Here is a 24,368-nt window from a genome sequence, read left to right as displayed (position 1 = left end):
ATGGAGAGAGAAAGAAGATGTAATGAGGTGGTATGAATGATGGTTTCTTCCTTGTGAGAAGAGATGCTTAAATAGATGGAGAGAGAGAGGTGTGAAATGATGATTGAAAAGCAAAAGGAGCAGCTAGCTTCATGAATAGAGCAAAAAGGAAGAGTGTTGAAGTGGTGATTGAAGGAATGGATATATTTCAAAACTTTTTAATTATTGCGGAATTAGTTTAACCATTAAACTACTAACTAAACATAAAACTCATTCCTTTAACCCATGATCTTGGCTTATTATGATATGTATATAAACATAGCATGCTTAGTAAGGAAGAACAGAGAGGGAGTTTATGCTCTACTCACCCTTGGAGCGTGATCTCAATCTAATCCAAGTGAACCACCAAAGTTCCTCTCCTTGATCTCTCCTTGTGTGTGTTTCCTCCACCTTGAAGCACCTTGGATTAATAACTCCTTCTTGTGCTTGTAGACTCTTTCTTGATGTTACAAGTACTAGAGCCACAAAAGGATGTGGCCTCTAAGGATCTTCACCAAGTGAATCAAGAGATGAAGAAAGATGAAAGGAAACGAAGAAGTATGCAAGTGTTATTCCTTCCTTGTAATAACACCAAGTTGTGCAATTAGACAAAGGCAGAACTCTCTCCTACCAACTAAGAGATGATAGTGTGAAGACACACTCAAGCTTACTTATTCTCTTTATCCATGCTTTCACCTTATATAATAGGAAATAACTCCAACCACTAAAAGTGAAATATTGACTTTCACAAAGTCAATATGTTGGCTGCTCTATACATGTTATTGGGCACTAAAAATGTGTCTTAGGCTTTCATTATAGTCTCACTTAGTGAACCCCAAGTCCACACCAAAATCCGACAATCGTTTAGGCCCAATAGGTTCGGTTTTACCCAAAAAACCTAATTATGTCCAAATAATAAATCTAATTAATTATTTGGTCATAATCAACTCTTGTTTTATGTTCTTCATATACAATCTCAATGATCCATTTATATGGTGTGCGATCTCTTAGGTTCTAATTAACAAGATAGTGAAGTTTATAGAACCATTCTATTTCGTTTACGAATCAAAACTCCATTTTGATTCTCCCTTATTATTAGGATCATAAATGTTTATGTATCCTCAGGGACTTCACAAGTCATGAGTGACGTCTTGCAACATATCATGACTACCCTAGTTAATATAAAATTAGAAATAACCTATTCAATTGGAATTACAATACAATATGGTCATTCTCTAACACGATGTTCTAAATCACATCATTGGAGTATGGAATTAATATGTCAACCCCCTAATGTGATTTCCATTCTTATGTGATTCTTAGAATGTGATTAGAAACTCCTTTTTAATCTCATTCATTACTTTGGCCAAAGACTCATTGAATAACATCTTTGAACATACACCTTATTTACTTAAGGATAGAGATTCCTTATTGTACACTCACATGTCTCTATGACCGAATTGGTTACACTAATGAATGCATCAATCACATCCTCTAAAGGACGTCATAATATTATTGCATCATCAAGAGTTAATCCACTAACTCATTAGACAACCATGGTGTATCAGGTCAAAGAACTAATTTGTATTATTGCAATTTAGAGTTCAAGTTTGACATATAAGTAAAACTCCATACAAGAACTCTAACGATCGCGTTTAGTGTACTCTTTAAGATAAGAGCACCCCACATACTTGTATTAGTCTCTCTACACGAATGACAAGAGTCATATCATCCTCCATATTGAGCATGCATGGTATGTGCTAGTCTTTCCGGATTATCAACGTCCAAATGATAATCCTATGACTAGGAACCTTTTAGGATAAAAGTGTAAAAGAGTAAAGGTCTCACACATCTAACTCTTTAGATTACTTTCTCTTTAACTCATATTCCTTGGACCTTATTCAATCAAATATCAAATATAAGCAATGAACAATAAAGTTGCCCTTTTGATTAATAATAATTACAATAATAATTATATCAAAATGATTGTTTTATGACACAACTCCTTCAGTAATAGATCCCTGTTCAAGTAAACCCTAATTTGTGTTTGGCCCAAACTCTAGGTTACTTGCTCTAGTGGTAATAGGGTTAAATTAGAAGGATTTAGATTCCTATTCAATGTACGATTACTTTCCTTGTATGATTGAGATTCTATGCATTGTAATCCTCTATATAAAGAGGCCCCTATTATCAATGAGAATACACAGCGAATTCCTCTCAATTCTCGTTTCACTACAACACGTTATCAGCACGAAGCCCTAACCCTGAAACAAATAGCCAAACCCTGATTCAAGAAGCTAAAAACCTTGAATCAGAATACAAAACCTTGAACCCTTTTCTGCCTCCACCTCACACATTGAAGAACTCGATCCCAGAACCGGCGGCCCCACCCTAAGAACCGGCCGGAAATCTACCGAACCGGCCACCGGAAGCTCCATACAACTCGCAGCAAATATTCCACCAGTTCACCATCTTCCGGACCTCCAATTTACACCAAATTTTGGTAGCAGAAGCCCATTGATCTGAAGTTTCAGGAACCAGAAGAAAAAGTCCAAAAATCGGCCTAAAAAAGCGTGAATCGGCCACCTGAGCAGCTGCATCTTGAACTGGCAGAAAAGAGGAAGAGAAGAAAAGAAGGAAAAAAAAAAAAAGGAGAGTGCAAAAGAAGGCCAGAAGCCCAAGCTCCCACTGACACAGACCCCACCGCCACGTCAGCACCCTGACCCACTGACACGTCAGCACACAGGGACCCACTGCCATGTCAGCATATAGGGACCCATTGCCACGTCAGCATAGGTCAACGGTCAACAGTCAATGGTCAACCTCCTGTCAACAACTTTCCGACCACTTTTCCGCCACTTTCGGGCGACTTTTTCCTACCAATTTTTCCGGTCAAATTTTCCGGCGACCTAATTCTTCTTTTTCGGGGACTCGCAACCTCCCTTCTTTTATCCCCCTTTCTTTATCATAGGGGAGACCAAATTAAGCCGAACTATGGGGGTTCGTGCTCACTCCAAGCTTGGAGCTTGTAGAGTTCTCCAAACTTAGAGTTTGTTGAGATAAAACGTTCAACCGCAAACATCATTATTTCGATCTAATCCAACCCCCCTTGGAATCGAATTTCTTGGAAACGACTACGCTCGGAAATTCCTAATTTCTTGGAAGCGACTACGCTCAGAAATTTTATTTGTTTTCGTGGTAGCTTTTTTCGCTCCAAAACTAACCCTAATTTCTTGTTCTCTTTCAGGATGAGTAACCTGAAGAAATTGGACTTTGCTCTATTGGCAACAACTAGCTCTGAATATCACAGGTGGGTTCGTGATATCCGCCAGCATCTCAAGGCCGATGGAATCTTGGATACGATTCTCGAGCCTAGCCAAGACATGCTAACTGTTGAGCAAGCTCAGGCTTTGGAAGCACATAGAGCAGCCTTAGAGGAAAATAAGGCGAAAGCCATCATCCTAATGACTCGTCATATGGATGATTCACTCCAGTACGAGTGTATGAATGAAGAAGACCCCAGAAGGCTGTGGGTCTCACTCGAAGATAGATTTGGCAACGTCCGTGACTCCTTGCTTCTTGACCTAGAAGTGAGATGGCATAGCCTCCGCTTCTGTGATTTCAAGTCAGTTCCTGACTACAACTCGGAAGCACTTCGCATTAAATCCTTAATGACATTCTGTGGTAAAGAGATCACAAATGCGATGTAGATTGAGAAGACTCTCTCTACTTTCCCTGTCTCTGCATTGATGGTTGCTAAGAACTATCGAATTGATGTTACTGCAAGACGAATCACAAGGTTTCATGAGCTCATTGGAGCTATGAATGTCGCTGAAAAGCATGACAACATCCTTGTGAAGAACTATAATTCGAGATCCGTGGGAACAGAGCATATTCCAGAATCCAATTATAGTCGCACCCCAAAGAGAGGGCACCAAGAGCGAAACCCTAATCTTAGGAATACATTTGGACGTTATGGTCCATATAATCGCTCTACTTGGGTAGGTAATCGTCAAAATAGGCGAACACGGAACCGAAGAGGTCAACGTGGAAAGAGAGAGGAAGGCAACGCCTCTGGCCATGTTGGTGGCACCACCAACATAAAGAGCCATCTAAATGACTCTTTCAAAGCGCCTCAATCAATGGAGTTTGAGCATAGAGATGTATGTTCTCGATGTGGAGTATCTGATCATTGGGCACACATTTGTAGAGCTCGTGACGAAATTGTCACCTAAACCCTACAAAGCATATTGTGAAGCAAGAGAAGCTCACTATGTGGAACAAGAAGATCAAGAAGATGATCTAGAGTGAAGGGTTGAAGACTACAAATCTGGCTGGGATCAATAGATCGCCAATTCTGTTTAAGTCTTTATTTTTCCAAGAGATGTAATAGGCAATTGCCATATATTTTTGTAGTAAATGCCAATGGTTTAGCTTTTCTTCAAAGTAGGCTCACTCAAAGTAAGTGTGATGTCTGGGAATGTTCTGAGATTAGTGGTACTTAAGCGAGCCTTGCTCCACCGACATCTCTCTACTCACCTGGCCACATTTATTTTGGAATTACCGAAAGAAGTTAGACGACTACCATTGTTTTGCATTAGCTATCATTTTGGATTAGATTTTGTTTAGTCAAAGAGACAATGATGTAACTCCGTTGGCTTATGAATAAAATTTCGAGTTCTTTATGACTCCATTTTGATTATGAGCATATGACTTTTGTGACTACGATGGCTGGGTCATCAGTATTAATTTAAGGACATGGAATAGCCCAAGTTCCACTTGCTAAATGGTACCTTAATTACTGTCACAGAAACTCTCTACGCTCTTGGGGCAAATCGCACCTATGAATAGCCAATGGATTCCATGCGAAATCGCATATAGAGAATGGAAATGAGTTCCTTTACAATACCTCTAATGATTGCGAATGAAGGCGCATCTTAGAGATGTTTATATGTCTCTCTAGTGGATTCGAGCTATTAATCTAATAAAGTTATGAGAGAAGATCTCTTGGATTTAGACACATATTGGCTTTGTCACGACAGGATAGATCATCCTAGTCATGATATGATGATCCGTCTACTAAAGACTTCACATTGACATCATTTCTTTTGAGCGAAACGAAGCATGAATCAAAAGTTGATTTCTGGACTAAGTATGACCGACGCAACTGCTTAGGGCACCTCCTCCGTCCACCACCAGCCTAGGGCTGACACAATCCCTATCCATGACACCATGGATAGCGTCCATCATGGTGATGGCACCCCAGGTGATACTGCAATCACCAACTTGCTTCAATTAGCGTTTCAGATGCTCAGGCCCAACCAAAATTCTCATTGGTTGCTTCTACAGCCTCTCGCTCGTTTTACAAAGCCCTTTCCTTAGGGAAATTAGGACTAAGACCGTCCTATGCAAAGGAAATTAACATACTCATTCTGTTCTTACATAGAATCCATGGGGATCCTGTGGATTGATTCAACCAACTTGCGAACGCTTAAATATTTCATGATATTGGTTAACACGCAAATACGCTGGTCACGTGTTGTGCTATTGTCCACTTATAAATGCTGCTTATGCTACACTCCTAGCACATATCATATGACAACGGGCTAACTCCCCAGATCATCCTATTCAGTCAATTGGATTTGACTATGCTAGAGAGTTTACATCGAAAGACTTTCAATGGATATTGCAATGGGACTGATGTTGGACATCACGTTTCCATGTACACACCCAAATGGTCTTGCGGAAATGACTATGATGATAGTCCGGACATTGGTAATGCGCACCAATCTCCTTATATCTGCTTGGGGTGATGCAATATCGCATGCAGCTATGCTAATTCGCCTATGACCCACCGCCACTCAATGTACCTCTGCATTACAGCTAGTGACTGGGTACAAGTATCGTACTTACGCATATTTGAGTGAGCCATTTATGTGCCAAATGTGTCGCCATAGCAATCTATGATGGGTCCTTACAGACGAATGAATAACTACGTTGGATTTGAGACTCCAACAATCATCCGTCACTTAATACCCTTGCAAGGCGATCTCATTACCTCTAGATTTGCGGGTTGTCATTTTGATGAGACAGTCTTCTAGTCATTAGGGGGAGAAAAGAACACCGATGTTCAGGAGGAAAGACAGGGATTGTCGTGGCCTGTCCCCACTATGTCTCATCTCGATCCCTGTTAAAGTGACGAGATCACACAAATATTGTGGTGACCCGAGAGGGGGGTCCCACAGCGCCGCGACTCCGAGCCAATGAGGAATCGACATGTCACGAATGACATCTCGATAGCTCATCAACCCGAAACCGCAAGGCCTTTTGAGTTTAGGTTGTTGGTTTACAAAACGCTTTATTGGACAAAAGTCACAAAACATTCTAGCAACCGAACAACATATTTTCGCAAGCGGAATTTTAAAGTGAGCTAAAAGATTTGGGCTTACAATCGGAGTCCAATTTGGAAAATAACAATCACGAAGTGAAAACAAGTATGAGAGACGCGCCCCAGGGTTACGGGTCTCTCGAAATTTTGTGAATGAGCGAATAGAAAACAAATAAATTAGTGAGGAAATAAATAACCAAATTACTTCAAAATCCGATAAGGGACCAAAACCTTCCTTTTGATAAAACTAAAGAGAAATGCGCCAAGCCGGGCCATGTGCCTCCCCTGTACGCTTCCCGACCACATGCTCGAAACCTGCACACTATAGTAGGGGTGAGCTTTCGTCCTCGCATGCCCAATAGGGGCCGACCCTACCATGCTAGGTTTGAAAACAATATACTTGAAAATATTTACTACATAATATTGTGCACGTTTCTCAAAAAATACTTTTAATAAGAGGCAACCACAAACATTTATTTTCTTTTATAAAGCATATGCAGTATGCTTCACACAATTTGGAGCTCCGAGATACTTACCTGCTGGCTAATATAAAACAAATCTGTGACCGACCTGGTTCGTCCTGAATTCGAGAACCGGCCAACTACTCTGTAGTACTTCTGACTACAAGTAGCGAAAGTGTCCATTTCCTGGTCTTGAGTCTCCTATGACTGGTTCACTGTCTATACTAATCTTTCCTCGACAAACATAGGAGCACAGCCCCCTCCGGAGGTTCACGGTTATCGACACCGTGGGATCCCTAGGAATCTACGCGTCTAGGTCCCATTCACTTTCAGGTCACAAGTATAAACATACAAGGGTACAGTATCTCAACATGCAAGTCTAGCCTCGGTTTTCGTAATTAGCAATTATCAGTTCTGAAAACACATGTATCACGAGGCATCGACTAATGAACAACCAAAAACGCACTTGCAGGCAACATACTATCTTAGTATAGCATTCCACATATATCGAAAACCTCTAACAAGGAAGGGACAGCTCACCCTACCTGGAAATGCCGGCGTATTCCACACTCTGACGCTTTCCGCTTAAGCTTCCTTAACGATCGTGTTTCCTAAACCATTACTTAATTTGTAAGTAATTATCCAGGTAAACATCATGATCAACCATAAGTAACCGCGTACACTAATTCCTTTTTATTTCAATGAGGCTATTAATTATTTCTTTCGACCTTTACCAATTTGGGAAACTAACTTCTTTCTTAAAAAGGAAAACGTACTTATCGCTCCGCAAAACTTTCGCCAATCCGAACGACCAAAGTCGAGTCGATCCTCACGTTTTATGAGGTCGGTCAACCCTGGTCAACTCTCGGAGTTGACTTTTAACCTTTGACTTTGACTTCTGACTTTTGACCAAGTAATCCTTTATTTACCATTATTTATTATTTATTAAAAATAAATAAGTAAATAATTCTTATTTATTAAAAATAAATAAATAAATAATTATAAATAAAGTTTTGCTTTTACTTTTACCCATTTACTTCACCTTTTTCACCTTTTCACTTTTACCATAACTTTTACCTCCACACTTTCACTTTTACCATTAACCTCCTTTTTACCGAATTTACCTTTACTTTCACCTTCTTCACTTTTTACCACTTTACCAAGGTAAAAACTCATTTAATCCAATTTTTACCATTTTCTTTATTTTCCTTTTCTTCCAAAAACAACCCATTTCTTTTCTTCTTCCTTTTCTTTTTCTTTTGGCCAAAATACACAACAACAATTCACCAAAATATTCAACACAAAATTCCAACACTTAGAAAACTAGGCTAATAAAATTCTACTAATTAAATCCTCCTCAAACATCTAATTTTCACAATTTTCCAACAACAACAATAGCTCCACAAAAACCAAAATCAACCAAATAAATTCCAAAAATTCTAGGGTTTGTCCAAAACCCATTCCTTACCCTTTCTTCTTCAAAAATCATGTCATACTCCTTCTCCTTGGCCTTCTTCACCAAAAATTCTTGCCAAACCCATAGCCTAGCTTCATGGTTCAAGGAGAAACCGGGCTCATGCAAACAAAATCACAAACCCAAATCAAAAACTCGGATTTAGGAAGAAAGATGTATAGATCGAAGGAATATAGGCTAGATTAGGATGGAAAATACCTTGATTTGAGCTTGGAAAGAAGAAATCACAAAAGCCCCAAATTTAGCTTCGGGTTCTAGGGTTTTTGGGGGATTAAATGGCTAAATTTCATGATTTTGGTTGGAGAAATGGAAAGAGGGAAGGAAGAGGAGAAAATCTGGAAATTTTGGTGAGGAGAGGGGTTCCGGCGACGGCGGCCGGCGGCGGCGCGGTGGCGGCGTCCGGCGGTGGCGGCGATTTCCGGTGGAGGCTAGAGAGAGAGGCTCTCGGTTAGAGAGAGAAAGGAGATGGAGAAAATGAGAGGGAGGCTAGGGTTTTGAGAGAAGGTTTTCCCTTTTATACCTCTCCCAAAATTTAATTGTGAAATGTCTAAGTTGCCCCTCCTGTTGGGCCAATGGGCTTGGGCTGCACCATTTTCATTTTCCTTTTAATTTCCTCAAGCCCAATTCGAAAATACATCTTCAAACATCCTTATTTCTCCGACACTTCACCGAATCCATTCGGGAAATTTTTTCCGGGCTTGTCCTAAGCCTCGATACTTTAAAAATAGTTTCTTAGACCCAAATTGGATTTTCTCTAATTTCTTAATCCTTTTAATGGCCTCAAAATCTTAATCTAATCTCGAATACATTTGTACCTTACGAATACGTAATTTCATACGTTATGCGACAAATTAAAATAACAAGAAAAAGTACGGGGGTCTACAGAGCTCGTAACTTTTCTTTTATTCATTTTTTTTTGTCGGAAATTTCCTAGATCAATTCTTGACTTCGTCTTAGGCCCAAATGAAAGAACATTGGCCCAAACATAAATTGTCGGCCCAATAGGTGGTCTCGACACCAAAACAATTTCCAAAATCGATTTCTTCACTTAAATCACCGGGCGAAAATCTTATTGGCGAAAAATTACATTCTAAAAATTAAATAAAATTTTCGGGGGCTCACAAATATGCTGCAAACAAGCCTGCAAGGAAGGACGTCCCTAAGAGAGGATGTAGAACCACCCTACACCGAGATAGGCATGGTGCCAACGCCAAAGAAAATGGTACTCGGGCGTTACAGGCCATGGCCCCAGCTAGGATGCGTGGGAGGCCCGTGAGTTCGAAGGATACTTTGGCACATTCCAATCCTTTGATCATCAAGACTCAAAATCCTTCTCATGAGAATCTTCCGGATTATGGTTATCATTGGGGGACGCCTCAACGTCAGATCCTATTCTTGAGAATATAGGGCTCTATGAAAATTACACCAGTGTACATGAGACGTGGGATAGAAACTCCATCATAATTGATGATGTAGTCGTGCATTTCGTTGCACATGATTTTGTTGAGTCCAATGATATCAAACCACGCTCCGTTGATGAATGAATGCCAACGTAGAGAAATTTGGCCTAAATGGAAAGAAGCGATCCAGGTTAAGTTGGATTCTCTAACGAAGAGGAAGGTTTTCGAGCCAGTAATGCCAACACCTCCTAACATAAAACTTATTGACTAATGGGTCTTCGTTAAGAAGCGTGATGAGAAAAAGAGATGGCAATCTCGCCTTATGGAGCAGGCTTCTCACAAAGCGCCCTGGAATCGACTACGATGAGACATATTCTCTCGTAATGGATGTCATTGCACTCCAGTACCCTGTCAGTTTGGTAGTTTCTGAATAACTGAACATGCAGCTTACAAATGTGGTCACTACGTATCTCTATAGGGATCTAGATTTGGAATATACATGAAGGTTCATGGGGAACTTCATTTACAGAAGTCAAGTGGCTCTAGACCACGGAGCGCGTTTACAAAGAGGTTGAAACGCTCGCTAAAATGACTACTTGATTGGGAAGGGATATACCCACGCGTTTCCATAACAAGTTTTGGATTTCATCACGGTTCATGTTGGACATGATCTTCATTAGAAGCCCTTAAAGAGTTAAGGGAAGCCGCTAAACACTTCAAATCCGAGTTTAAGATGGAGGATTTTGGGAGAACACGATTATGTCTCAGTTTGGAACTTGAGCATCGTGTTGATAGATGCTTAGGCATTTTGACAAGGTCAAACCTTCAAGCACCCCCATGATCGTCCTTAGTCTTGATCCTAAAAAGAATCTTCTTCGTCTGAAGGATGATGACGAAGATGTGCTAGAGGAAGAAGTGCCTTACTTGAGTACAATAGGCGCATTATTGTACTTAGCTCAATGCTCAGGACCAGACATCTCGTTTGCAATAAACTTGTTAGCTAAGGTGTAGCTCTGCGCCAACGCGACTCCATTTTGATTGGTGTAAAGGATATCTTTTAGTACATGAGATGTACGATTGATATGGGATTGTTCTATCCCTATAGAGAAAAGATAGATTCGGAACCATCACACACCAGAAACGCCGCCAACGCGGGCCTGCGTTCTCTGTCCCTATTCCAAAATGATATAAGTGTTTTGGAATGTTTTGCTGATGATGGGTACCTCTCTGACCCACACAAAGGTCGCTTGATCCCAAACTACTTAAGTGTTCACCATGGGAAAAGACCGTGATATCTTGGAGGTCTACAGAACAGACCGTTGTCGCTATATCTTCAAACCATGTAGAGATTATTGCTCTTCACGAAGTGGTTTGTGAATGTTTATGGATTGGATCCATAATCACGCATGTTCGAACAATTGTGGTTTGAAGTCTACCACAAGATGAGCCTACGAGCATTTAGGATAATGCTATTCGTTTTGAACAAATGAAGCAAGGCTACATCAAAAGCGACAACACCAAGCATAATCAGCAACAACAGACTCTCCTAAAATACCAATGTGAACTAGGTTCGATCTGAGGATAATGTGGCAGACTTGTTTACTAAGTCATTGCCCAAATCCACGTTCGAGAAACATGTGGCAAGAATTGGCTTGCGGAAATTATCTAAACTCCCATGATCATAGTCATCAAGGGGAGACGCAGACATCAGGGGGAGATGTCTACATGTTCACCTCGAAATGTGAAGGGTGTGTTGTGCTCTTTTTCCTCTTTGACCGAGGTTATTTTTGTCCCACTGGGTTTTTGTTACTCGGCAAGGTTTTTAACTAGGCAACGAGAGAAGTACCACGTTTGAGCAACACAAGGGGGGTGTGTTCAAGTAAACCCTAATTTGTGTTTGGCCCAAATTCTAGGTTACTCTTGCTCTAGTGGTAATAGGGTTAAATTAGAAGGATTTAGATTCCTATTCAATGTACGATTACTTTCCTTGTATGATTGAGATTCTATGCATTGTAATCCTCTATATAAAGAGAGCCCTATTATCAATGAGAATACACAGCGAATTCCTCTCAATTCTCGTTTCCTTACAACAATCCCAAAATTAAAAGAAAAAAGTACGGGAGGGATGGGTTAGGGTAGGTAATGATGATGAAAATATTGTGATTATACCCTAAAACCTAGCAGATTTTTGGGTGATGATGATGGTAGACTTTTGGGTAATATAGAGAGTGTTGAGATGATGTGGAAAAGAGTGAAAATGGATGGAGTTGATTTTGAACCAAAAGGTTTGAGATTTGGTTGTGATAGAATGATGATGAATGGATGTAATGAAATAGGTAAAATATTACTCCTCCTCCTTGCCGGAAAATACATGGAATCACCATGAGTGGTGGTGGGTCGCCATTTGTGGTGGTTCACCAGAATTTAGAATTTTACTTTTTGCTCCATATTTAAACGTTATTTTTCCTAGCTTCGATTCTCCACTTCAAATTTCAAAATGGATGTTTTCTTTACTCTTGCATTATTTTTAGATAAATAAGCAAATAATTTAGTGAAAGCTAAATAGACTCATAAATAAATTAAATTCAATATTTAGAATCTCTCCCTCACTCCAGAAGGCTCCGGCGTCTCTTTCTCTCTCCCCAGACGACTCCGACGTCTCTCTCTCTCTCTCTCCCCAGATGACTCCGGCGACTCTCTGTCTCCCCAGACGACTCCGGCGTCTCTCTCCCTCGCTCCACACGACTCCGGCATCCCTCTCTCTATCTCTTTCGAGCTTCCTCGAGCTTCGTATTGAGGTCAAGTGACTCACTTTACCAGTAAAACGTGCCGGCCGGCGACGTTGAGCTTCAAGTCGGAAGAAATCGACATCGAGCTTCGGTGCCGGAGCAGTACGATTCGACGCGACAAGGTGGATGTGGCGAACGAAGTCGGTGGCTACTCCGACGAGGACTGGAGGTTTGGAGAGGAGAGAGAGGTCGGCGGCAAGCTCCGGATGTGATTCGATCCGGTGGTTTTGGTCTGACTATTGATTAGGGTGCCCAAATCAATTTCCAGTTGGAAAGAAAAAAGAAGTTTTGAATGTCTATTGCCCCCTAATAGACATCTATTACCCCTCTATTGGAGGGCAATAGACGGCTATTGGGGGGGGCAATAGACGTTTTGAATTGATGTAATTTCCTTTCTTTTTTTTTTTCTATAATCAAAGTTTTATTTGTCTAAATTTAGGGAGATTAGTTCTCATTCTGGCAACTAAAGTCCTATTGGGGGACAATAGACGTCTATTGGGGGGCAATTGATGCGGGAAGCGTGAACACAATAGTAAGAGACTCCGTCAAGCGTCGAAAGCCATATGAGATGAGCTAAAATCCACTAGCAATTACGGGCACAGCCGTAAGAAAGATAGAGAAACTTCTCTAATATTTGGGTTTTTATTGATAACTTGAATTAAAATTACAATTTAAGAGGTGCCTTATATATAGGGCACATAACATAAACCTAATTCAACTAGAAAACAAAAAGAATAATTTATTATAGACTAAAACTAGAAAACCTAATTAAACCTCATTAAATAAAAATCAGAAATAGAATCCTAGATACTAAAGAATATTACGCAAATATATAATTGGAATCCCAACCAAGATTTTGTTTGAGAATCCCGATATATCCAAAATAGTAATTTATGATTAATTCCATCATTAAGAAGCCTATTTGAATACCAATTTCCAATATTCAAATTATTCTTCTTAATGTGAAGACGCTTCTTTCTTTTCCGGATTCTTTGTTGAAATTGGCTAAAATCTCGTCCTACATTAGTCTCCTCCACTTGAAAAGAACTCGACCTCGAGTTCCTCTTGTATGCAGCTCGATCATTAGTAGGAATAAAACATGATAAGCCATCAACTTCAACATTCTCGAAATTAAAAGGAATCACCATGAATCCAATACCGTAGACAAGTTTAGAATAAGCATCTTGAAACTTGAACTCATCCACTTGAAAAGGAATGGGCAATGACTTCTCCTTGGGTTGATCTTGAACACAATTAGGCATGCATGACATGGATATCGATGTGATGAATGAATCAGCTTCCTTATCCTTAATGAGTTTCTCTTCAATCTTCAAAGTTGCTTCTTCATGTTCCTTTTCACACACCTCAAGATGGTCATTCTTGATGTTCTTCCTTCTAGGCTTGATTTTAATTTTGTGTGACTCCCACCTAAATAAATATGTGTTGTCTTTGCAATAACCACCTTTGACGCTTTCATGCCATGGTCTTCCAAAAAGCACATTAGTGTCGTCCATGTCAATCACATGACAAGTAATCTCTTCTTTATAAAATTTTCCCATAGAGACAGGAACTTTACAAACCTCTGTTACTTGTGCATATTCATCCTCTTCAAATGGAATCCAGTATGGATCACTCAGCTTCACTGTTGGTAATTCAAAATAATCCACAACTTTGTTTGAGACAAAGTTCTCTCGTAAACCACTGTCAATTATTACAGAGCATACCTTGTCTTTGATGACACATGTAGTTTGGAAGTCGTCGTAATCCGGCGTTGTGAATATCCAACGTTCCATGTTTCCTTTTTTTCCTCTTTTTTTTTTTTTGGATTGATGAGCTTGTCCTAGGCCGAATCCCTTGGCATGTTCCTCTTCAACGAAACTTTCTTTGATAGATACTCTACGACCAGCGTCGTTGAGGTTGGTGGTAGTGAACTTCTCCCTTGGATCGTCGTTTGCTAAGGAGCGGGCGATACCCGCTCTGATACCAAATGATGCGGGAAGCGTGAACACAATAGTAAGAGACTCCGTCAAGCGTCGAAAGCCATATGAGATGAGCTAAAATCCACTAGCAATTACGGGCACAGCCGTAAGAAAGATAGAGAAACTTCTCTAATATTTGGGTTTTTATTGATAACTTGAATTAAAATTACAATTTAAGAGGTGCCTTATATATAGGGCACATAACATAAACCTAATTCAACTAGAAAACAAAAAGAATAATTTATTATAGACTAAAACTAGAAAACCTAATTAAACCTCATTAAATAAAAATCAGAAATAGAATCCTAGATACTAAAGAATATTACGCAAATATATAATTGGAATCCCAACCAAGATTTTGTTTGAGAATCCCGATATATCCAAAATAGTAATTTATGATTAATTCCATCATTAAGAAGCCTATTTGAATACCAATTTCCAATATTCAAATTATTCTTCTTAATGTGAAGACGCTTCTTTCTTTTCCGGATTCTTTGTTGAAATTGGCTAAAATCTCGTCCTACATCAGCAATACATGGCTGATAGTCATCTATTGGGGGGCAATACATGGCTGATAATAGTCTATTGGGAGGCAGTAGACGTTTATTAGGGGGCAATAGACGTCTATTGCCCCTCTATTAAGGGGCAATATGCGTCTATTGGGTCTATTGCCCCTCTATTAAGGGGCAATATGCGTCTATTGGGGGGGCACTACATGGCTGATGGTCGTCTATGAGGGGGCAATACATGGCTGATAGTCGTCTATTGGGGGTTAATAGACTATCGGGGCAATAGACGTCTATTGGGGGGCAATAGAGGTCTATTGCCCCTCTATTGGGCGACAATAGACGTCTATTAGGGGCAATAAAGGTTTTTAGAAAAGTCCGGTGGGTGGCAGCCGGTGACCGGATTCCAGCGAAAGTTGGCCGGAATCCGGCGGCCGGTGACCGGAATCCTGCTTCTGGTGACCGGGCTCCGTCGAAGTCCCCTATGGTTTCTCTCTCTTCCATTCTCTCTCTCTCTCTCTCTCTCTAAGTAACAAAGGTGAGGGTAAAATGGTATTAAAAAAATAATAAAAACAAAAAAAAATCTTAATGGGGTATTAGGGAAGACCTCCTTAGAGTGTTTTGGGTAAGAGGGAATTAAACAAACTTAGTGGGGTAAGTGGGAAAAAAATCTCTAAAAATGGTGTAAATGGACAAAAACCCTAATGCATATATATGAAAATTATGGTCTAACACAATCTCTATTTGATGATGATATATAATTCATTCAGAGGCGATTCGTAAGGCGGAAACCAGGCCCGTTGTAGTAGCACCAATTGGACCACTCCGCATTTACTTACCAACCTGTAATACTTCTCGTTAACAATGTCTATGCATGATAATAAATCAGAGACATCTGACTCTCATTATAGAAAAAGTGATGTTGTCAAGCTAAATTCTTAATCTTGTGCTAATATTATTGGTACAATTTAAGCAACAAGTGGTCACTTAGTAATGCTGGAATTACTAATTCATAATCATGCAAGTACCTTTTTTCCTTTCACATATGAACTTTCATTGACAGATGAAGAGAAGCCTTACAAATTGAAATAGCAAAACAACAACAGAATTAGAAACCCAAAAGCCCAGATTTCAAACAAAGAAATTAGAAGCACAATAATAAACTAAGAAACTAAGTAGGAGTGGACGTGCATTGTGAATGAGAATATGAGTGAAGGAGAAAGGTGGATTGTGAATCTAATCCAGATAACACATCCCCCCTTCGAGTAAAACAAGCAATATAATTTGCTGCTTGGTTAACACCTCTCTACTGATTCCAGCTAAAATTGGGAAACACAACTATAACTAACTTCTCTAATGCTCTCTAATAGAGGTGCAACTAACCAATCTGAAGAGGTGTGGGTGCCATTTAGGAGACGAACAAGTTGGAGATTATCTGATTCGAAAGTCAATGAAGATGAAGAGAACCAATCTGAAGAGGTGTGACGATATAGACTTTATAAGAGCTAAGAGAAAATTTTTAAATATGACTCAAGTTGTGAGAAAAACTGGAGGGGAGATTTATAATTTTGGAGTATTTTCCTTTCAATTAAATCTAAGGTTGAGTGATTACAAAATCTTAATTTTGATCGTGTGATCATTTAGCTAACATCATAGGAAATTAGTTTGCTTATTTAAACCGTCAAACTAGCTGGGTCTCAAAATTTGAAAGACTAACTGTTGCTTGTACGTATATGGAGAGCACTGAGAAATCCAACGATCGATGGGGTTTCTTACTTTCTTGTCGTATTTTTGCTTCTTTCTGATAGTGAACAAGAAGTTATCTGCAGAATCAGTTTCTTTTGGTGCAGAAAAAATGTCTTTATTCATAAACTAAAGATTTAAATTTTAAACACCATGATTAATTAATTTGTAACTGCCATGCATGTCATGGATGCTTTAGCCATAAACTATTCTTCCACTGCATAACAAAATGATTAGGCGTTCACTTTTTCTTCATCATCGATCACCAGTATCAAGATCGAAGAAGAAGAAGAAGCTACTGCATCTCCCACTGCATGCATACAGGTGTACATAACTAGCTGTTTTTGTTGTTGCGTGAGTAACACTTCCCCAGAAAACCATCCCATAAAAACTCCAAAACCAGAAAAAGCCATACTATATGCGTCTGTGGTTTCCCAAGCAAGCATTAGAAAACAAAGAACACAGAAACGTACAACCAAGAAGGTTTTTACTTTTGTTTTATTGCTTTGTGCAACTGGAGTTGGTTTCTGTGGAACCAGGAGAAAGTCGGTTCACATCCCAAGCCCTACTGGTCCTGTAAAGTTGTAAAATTTAATTTGCAAGTAAATTTGTCTGGATTCATTACCTTATCTGGGTTAGGTGCAAACATAATTAAGTTTCCCGAACTTGTCCTAGTATAAATTAATTAATTGCCATGGATAATTGACTCTCGTTTACCATTTTGAAAACTTGAACCATATAAGAGCAATCTGTTTGTTACTATATTTAGCGTATAAATAACAGACAGAACAAAAAAATTCCTTAGAAATTCATATTTTTGGACCATATTAATCCGACAGCTATAAATTGCATGGGGATCCATTGAGCTTATCTGGTTAAGAGCAAACACTGGTGAAACTTCCCTTACTAAGTCTTTTATAATTAAGATTCTACATATATATGCTGCACTTGAGCCGTGGTCTATCTGTCCTTGCAAAACTTTATGTTCTCCTAAAACCTCCTCTAACTACTCCTATATATCATATTAACAGTTAGTGTAATTCACTTTGTTATTGACTGATTAAATGGTAATAAAATAACAACAAGAAGACTTATATTAAACGAGGTGCATTGTTGTGTGCGTTTAATCCCTTTGAAATAGAAAAATTAGAGTTTAGAATCGGCAGATATATATATTAAGGTAAAATACACGGTTTCTATAGAAAGAAGAAAAAATTGATTGGTGTGCAGTTGCTTAATCTTGGCTTCAACTCTATGGCATTTTAGAATCCAAGATAATGTTAAGCTTAATTAGTAACCTTGTGGTGTTATTACTGACACAATTAGTGCTAAGCGAAGGAACATTATTGTACAAGTGGTTGTTCCGAATTACCACTTGGTCTGGTGAAATTGATCTTTCCCTTGTGAATAAGATGAGTAAATTGTGAAGTGATGCATGTAATTGTTAATTAATTGTGCTTCAGTAGTTAGGCTGCTTTTTTGTATAAGTGTTGAGTGATTCTAGAATGACGATTACTTGTTATGGCTCTGTACTCCATTTAGGCTGAATAGACATCATAGTTTATTATTGCGGGGATTTTACGTATTTTAATTCTTGATAATAATTCAGAGAAGTAACGGATTTTATTCATTCAAAAAAGATGTCCTTAGTTCTTTCAAAAAAAAAAAAAGATGTCCTTAGTTGTTATATAATAGAAAATATATATAATTCTACAAGTGGTTGCCGGTAAGTGTTTTCGAGAGGCTACAAATTTACGATCATTAATATATTCTTTTTCTCATAAGTCGCTTCTCTTAAGTGTTTAAAAGCTCCACGTTGCAGAAACAAAACTAAAACATGAAAAAGTTTAACCACAATGGACATCGGTTTTATCACACCAGTAAGAGAAGCCACGTAGTCAAAATCTTCTGACGGGCTTATTATTACCTTGTTTATGAAACGGTTTTTTCAGAATGGAAAAAAATTTAATTTTAAATATTGTTATGTCTCAACAACCAAATGATAAAATTAAATTATTATTCTCAGGCAGCGGCAATACGCGGCGGACTAACCGTTAGCATTCAACCTTTCCTTAAGAGCACGTTCTATCCTGAATTTGGAATACTAGTTCCCCAATATACCCTAGTGCCACACCTAGATATGACATGATAAATCTGACAAAAATAGGGTTTTTGATGCATATGATACATTTCTAAAGTAAATAAGGAAAGGGCGTTATAGTAAATTGTGAATAATGCTGTAAATTGAAGATAAATAACATTTTTTTTTTTGAGTGGAAGACGACAAGAGAACCAACACACACCCATGCAGTGTATCCTACCATAGCCAGACTAATCACTGCACCGCAGACGCACGAACCATTGGGTGTTTTAACTAACCCAGGCCCCTCAAATCTGCTGGCCACGAGATGGAGCTAGGATTCGAACTCTAGACCTGGGGGTTTCAGACTAGGCAGCTCGATCAACACACCACACCATCAAATGAGTTTTCTTTGGTTAGGTGGGGTCAGTAACCATATGGTCCGGTCCCATCTCTCGTATAGCCTTAGGTTATCCGTTTTTGTTCTGAAGCAGAGTAACGGCAAAACCTTATGATTGTATTTTGGGCTGTTCCTTACCAGCCGAATGCACCACCTTTTTAAACGCCTAGCTTCCTCACCCCCTCTTCCTCCACCCCTCCATCCATACTCTCTCTTTCTCTCTGTCTCTTGCTCTAATCTCTGTCTGAGTCTCTAGAGACTAAAGCTCTATCTGGGTGTGTGTCTGTGGCTAACAGCCATGTCTGGACGAGAAGCAGGAGCAGGAGGTTCTGATGGGGTTTTATGGGAAAACCAGTCATGGGTTAATTTGTCCAATTCTACTGACAATTTTTTGTTGAACTCCAATTCCGAGAATTCAGCTGGTGGTGGCGATGAGAGGGAGGATAAATCAGGGGAGAAGGAGAAAGAAATGATGGAGAGAGAAGATCGGGTGCAACCAGAAGTAGAGCCGGTGGCTGCTCCGGGTAAGAAGACTCTGGTTAAGAAGCGAGTTGGTCGAGGTGGTGCCAGCGGTGTCAAGAAGCATAACGGGAAGGCCACCAAGGGAAAGGGGATAGGGAGTAGTGATGAGGTGGTGGAAGAAGGAAAAGGAGGGGACGGTGATTCTGAGGATGATCATGAGCTGCATATATACACTGAGAGAGAAAGGAGGAAAAAGATGAGGAACATGTTTGCCAACCTTCATGCTTTGCTTCCTCAACTTCCTTCTAAGGTGATTAAATTATATATATAACATACATATGAGTTGAGGTTTTTAATTAAAACAAGTATTGCATGTCCCTCACCCTCGCTTCTCTTATTGGCGTTCTTTTCTATCTCTCTGTGTGATCTCTATCTCAAGTGCTTACAAAATTTTCGATCTCGCGAGATCCAAAAGCCCTAATTCTATTTGTGTATCCCTTCAGGTAAATGAAGCTATGTTAGCCCTTTCTTTTGCTTACAATGGGGAGGTATGAGAGAAAGTTTGTTTTCTTTTTCTCTCTTCCCCTTGTATACACAGCTCTTTCGGAGGAGAATTTTATATGTTTTTAATGTTAGATTTCATAGCTTCTTGAACTCTGCTGCCTGAGGTAGTCAAGATTCAAGCTATATCATATCACATATATCCACCACAGCTTCTTTACAGTTCGAGGTTTCTAACTAACAAATTAATTGAGTATTGCTGATTGCATCTCTCCCTCCCTCCTCCCCCCCCCAAGTCTCTTCCTCTGACCTCTGTTGTTTTCTGAAAACTTTTGATATTTATGGTAAAAGAGACGAGCCTTTCTATTAAATTGTGTTTCCCTTTAGGTAAATCAAGCAATTTTAAGCCTTTTTGCTTATAATGGGAATTTAAGGAGAAAGCTTTACTTTTCCCCTTGATTCTCTCCTTTAAGTTAGTGGCTTTTGAAGAGAGGTATGCATGTTTTCAACTTTTCATTAATGGTTTTTGGGCCACAAAATTTATTTCAATTAACTATTCGATATTTTCGAGTCAAGATGCAAAATGGATTTACTTTACTGTCAACACATATCTAGTTAATTTTGACGTATAGCTACTAATTAATTAGTTTCAACAATTTGTTATAGTACAGATGCACCATCGATCTACTTCCATAGTTTCATATGATGATTTTTTATCTGAACAACTACAGGCTGACAAATCCACAATCGTTGATGAGGCAGTTAGCTACATAAAAAGGCTTGAGATCACTCTACAATCCCTACAACAACAAAAGAGGGAGAGGATGCGAAGTCTCCCAAGTAACAGTATGGTCAATCACAATCACTCATCAGTACGTATGAACTCACAAAATGTAGCCTATGACTCAAAAGAGGCCTTCCTAGCTTCCCATGCTTCTTCCAGTAACTTGGCCGCTGCTTCTACTACTACTGCAAATGGATTCAACATCAATCCTGATTTCAATCCGTTGAACCATTCGCTCTCAACCAACTCACTTTCCACCGAACCTATAGTGTTTGAAACCTGGACCTCATCCAATGTCGTGTTGAACATGTGCAGAGATGAAGCACAAATTAGTGTGTGCAGCCCAAAGAAGCCAGGTGTCTTTACCCAGATTTGCTTCATTTTGGAGAAGTACAAGATTGTAGTGGTAACAGCTCATATTATCTCAGACTCTCATCGCAGCATGTACATGATTCAAGCACAGGTAAGAATGAGTATCCTATTAAATTATCATATCTCAAGATCATTATAATTCAGCTTTATTATCACTCTAAGGTGTTACTAAAATTTTACATGATTTTGGTCAATTTAAATGGTTTACTAATTGCTTTTAATGATGAACTACTGTATGTGTTCCCAATGTTGGATAAATTAGGGCTAGACTTAAATAGATTGTTTTCCCCATGTTTAGCACTTACCAACACAACCGCGCGGCAATGAGAGTTCTTTTTTCTCCCAACTCTGAATTTCAAAAAAGGGTCATGTTGCTAGTTAGTGGCAACAAGCCTGTTAGTCTAAAGAGCATTTTCAGAATTTCCCTCTCTATTGCTCCTACTTGAGAGAGAGAGAGTATAGAAAACCCCTCAAGATTTTTGGAAGGTTTATGTAATATAGGAAACATGTTGGAGTAGAGTTTAGATATATAGTGGTTTGTGGAAAAGGCTTTCAATTGTCTGCATCAAAAAATAGCTAGATTATTGAGTTTGTGGTCGGAGTTGTTCTTGTTCTCTAATACATTGGGTGTTTGTGGATCCTGGGAAGGAAGTTCATACCAAAAACGTGGTGAGTTCATCTCCATTTTTTAAGGTGTGGTGAAAACAAATGTGACTAGATAAAAGTCACCAAACCCTAAAATGTTATGGGTGAACAACGTACTCTAACCCTAGTTGCATCAATGCATTGCCAGATAACTGAATGATGTTCCATAGTTGAATTCATTGTTATGTTCCTGTATGCGGCTTTCATTTAGTGCAATCTAACTTATGATTTCAATTTATACTCAACTGTTTTGTATCCAACAGCCAAGCAGAGCTCCTGATAATCAGTTTCTGGAGATGTTTCCAGCAGTGGAAATATTCAAGCAAGCTGTGAGTGAGATAAATGTGTGGATCGTCTCCACTTATTAAACTGCTGCTGGCACACGTGGACCGAAACTGGACCCAGAAATTCAAACTCTCTGAAGAAGAGTTGTTGTATTTTGTTAGCAGTACTATGTTATATGTATTGCCTTTAAATTTGCCTTTTCGATCCGCTTTGATGGTGTATGTGCAGTAAGCTAGCTTGCTTTTTCAGTGAAAAATTCTAGAACTTTGAAATCGATCTTAAATTAAATATCTCTAGCATTTGCTTGAATGCGCTGAAATAACACTATGTTTCTATGTACGATTAAATATCTTCGTAGATATCCATTCATTATACGATTATGTTTCTATGTACATCTATGTGGTTGAAAATTTTGAAATGCACACAAAAAGAAACATATATAGACATGCATAACTAATAATAAAATAATAATAATAAAAAATAAAAAAATAAAAAAACAGTAGCTTGTTTTAAGAAATCAAAATTGGGAGAGAAATTACGTATTGTATCTTTCATTGATAATATAGACTTCTTTATATAGATGATTATAAACATAGATGTACATAGAAACATAATCGTACAATCACTACACCAAAAACGTTAACAGACAACATTTTTTGCACAACGAAAAAAAAAAAAGTGTTGTGTGATGAAGAAAAGTGAATCACACAACATGTTTACTGAACTTCCGTTGTATAAGGTGGTTAAAATTCTGAAGTTTTTTTTAGAAGGTCATTGCACAACGGTTAAAAGAATAATCTGTTGTGTGAATCATAAAAAAAATTGCGGCAGATTTCCTTCCTAGATCGACTCAAATTTGGCTCCAAATTGGTACTGCATAGTACAACAGTATAGTTATATCTGTTGTATGAGAGTAACATGCAAAACATGATACAACGGTTTTTTACTTTCTGTTGTGTGATAAAGTGGGAAATATTTGGATGTGCCTTTATTTGGCCCAAAATGGCACTCAAGCCCCTCAAAAACCTCCAAGTTTTGATTGAAATATAGCACCAGATTGATGATCCCACAACCAAATGAGTTGTTTCCGTTGTGTAAATGAGCATTGCCTAGCATGTTACTTTGGTTGCATATTATAGCAGGAACTTTTCCCTCTTTGGAACCTGAGCTGAAGTTTAATTTGTTCACAATCAGACAACAAAACTTCGTCTTTATGTTGTCTGATTCATAAAGCAAAAAATTAAAAGCCCGCCATTGACAACTTAATTAGCTAGGTCTATCGAATTTGGCAATTTGCTGTCTCCCCGTCCACACTTTGTCAAAACAGTCGTTTCCTCAACTCGTCGAGCAGCTCTATTCTCAACATCATCAAAAAACCATCAATCTCTCATCACAATACCATGGGTCTCTCATCAAAACACCACCTGTTCATGAAAACACATCTCGATTACGGCTTGACTGCAATCATCCCTCACTGCACTCATCGGTTATGATTTCGATCCCTCTTCTTGTTCGTGTCTATCTCTCAAAAGCCAACCCATTTCCACTCTCATCTCCCCTGACCTGCAAACCAAAAAGGAAGAAGCTCGAAGTTTTGATTCTAAGCAACATCACCACGAAGGTAATTCCCTTTTCTCATTCTCTAGATTTGGTCTCTTCGCCCCATTCTACCATGTTTGGATTTTCTGATTTTGATTTTAGGGTTTTTTTTCGTTTTCCAGATCGGGAAGAGAAGCTCTTCATTCCTCTCTTCAATTGAACTACTTTTGGTGAGGAAAAGATAAAGCTTTCTTGATTTTCGATCTTTCACATCAATTTCTCTTTCAGCTTGGGGTTTCATAAGTGGTTTCTGAATGGAGTTTTGATTCAAGTTCCAAAAGTTGGAATGGTTCAGATCATCGTCGTCATCCACCTCCAGCAGCTCTCACTACCTCTCCAAGTGCCTCCTATGAGGCACCGTCATTGTCCAGGTCCTCTACGGTCACATTCACTTCCCCAACTCCGACCACATCGTTTTCGTTAAGGTCCGCTCTCTCTCTCTCTCTCTCTCACACACACACACACACACACACACACACACA

The 24,368-nt window shown here is 39.0% G+C and overlaps 1 protein-coding gene and 1 long non-coding RNA gene across 2 annotated transcripts; one reads left to right on the top strand and one right to left on the bottom strand.

Moving 5' to 3' along the window:
• Window positions 1-6,426: 6,426 nt before the first annotated feature.
• Window positions 6,427-8,794, bottom strand: LOC121050203. The gene is made up of 3 exons (XR_005802342.1): window positions 8,336-8,794; window positions 7,413-7,478; window positions 6,427-6,728 (listed from the first exon to the last, which is right to left on the bottom strand). It is a non-coding gene; the product is annotated as an uncharacterized LOC121050203 (long non-coding RNA).
• Window positions 8,795-19,536: 10,742 nt separating this feature from the next.
• Window positions 19,537-22,370, top strand: LOC112170844 (transcription factor bHLH95). Its single transcript, XM_024308132.1, has 3 exons — window positions 19,537-20,010; window positions 20,933-21,448; window positions 22,266-22,370. Exons 1-3 carry the CDS (start codon window positions 19,537-19,539, stop codon window positions 22,368-22,370), a joined length of 1,095 nt encoding a protein of 364 aa, XP_024163900.1.
• Window positions 22,371-24,368: the final 1,998 nt, after the last annotated feature.

This window comes from Rosa chinensis, chromosome 6, assembly GCF_002994745.2.
Source record: "Rosa chinensis cultivar Old Blush chromosome 6, RchiOBHm-V2, whole genome shotgun sequence".
Classification (NCBI taxonomy): domain Eukaryota; kingdom Viridiplantae; phylum Streptophyta; class Magnoliopsida; order Rosales; family Rosaceae; genus Rosa; species Rosa chinensis.
This window is presented reverse-complemented; position numbering and strand designations above follow the sequence as displayed.

Bases quoted from the DNA above. Each gene is read 5' to 3' on its own strand.
- LOC112170844 (XM_024308132.1), top strand. From the start codon at position 19,537: ATGTCTGGACGAGAAGCAGGAGCAGGAGGTTCTGATGGGGTTTTATGG. The intron at 20,011-20,932 runs GTGATTAAATTA...GAACAACTACAG, and splicing joins TTCCTCAACTTCCTTCTAAG to GCTGACAAATCCACAATCGT. The intron at 21,449-22,265 runs GTAAGAATGAGT...TGTATCCAACAG, and splicing joins TGTACATGATTCAAGCACAG to CCAAGCAGAGCTCCTGATAA.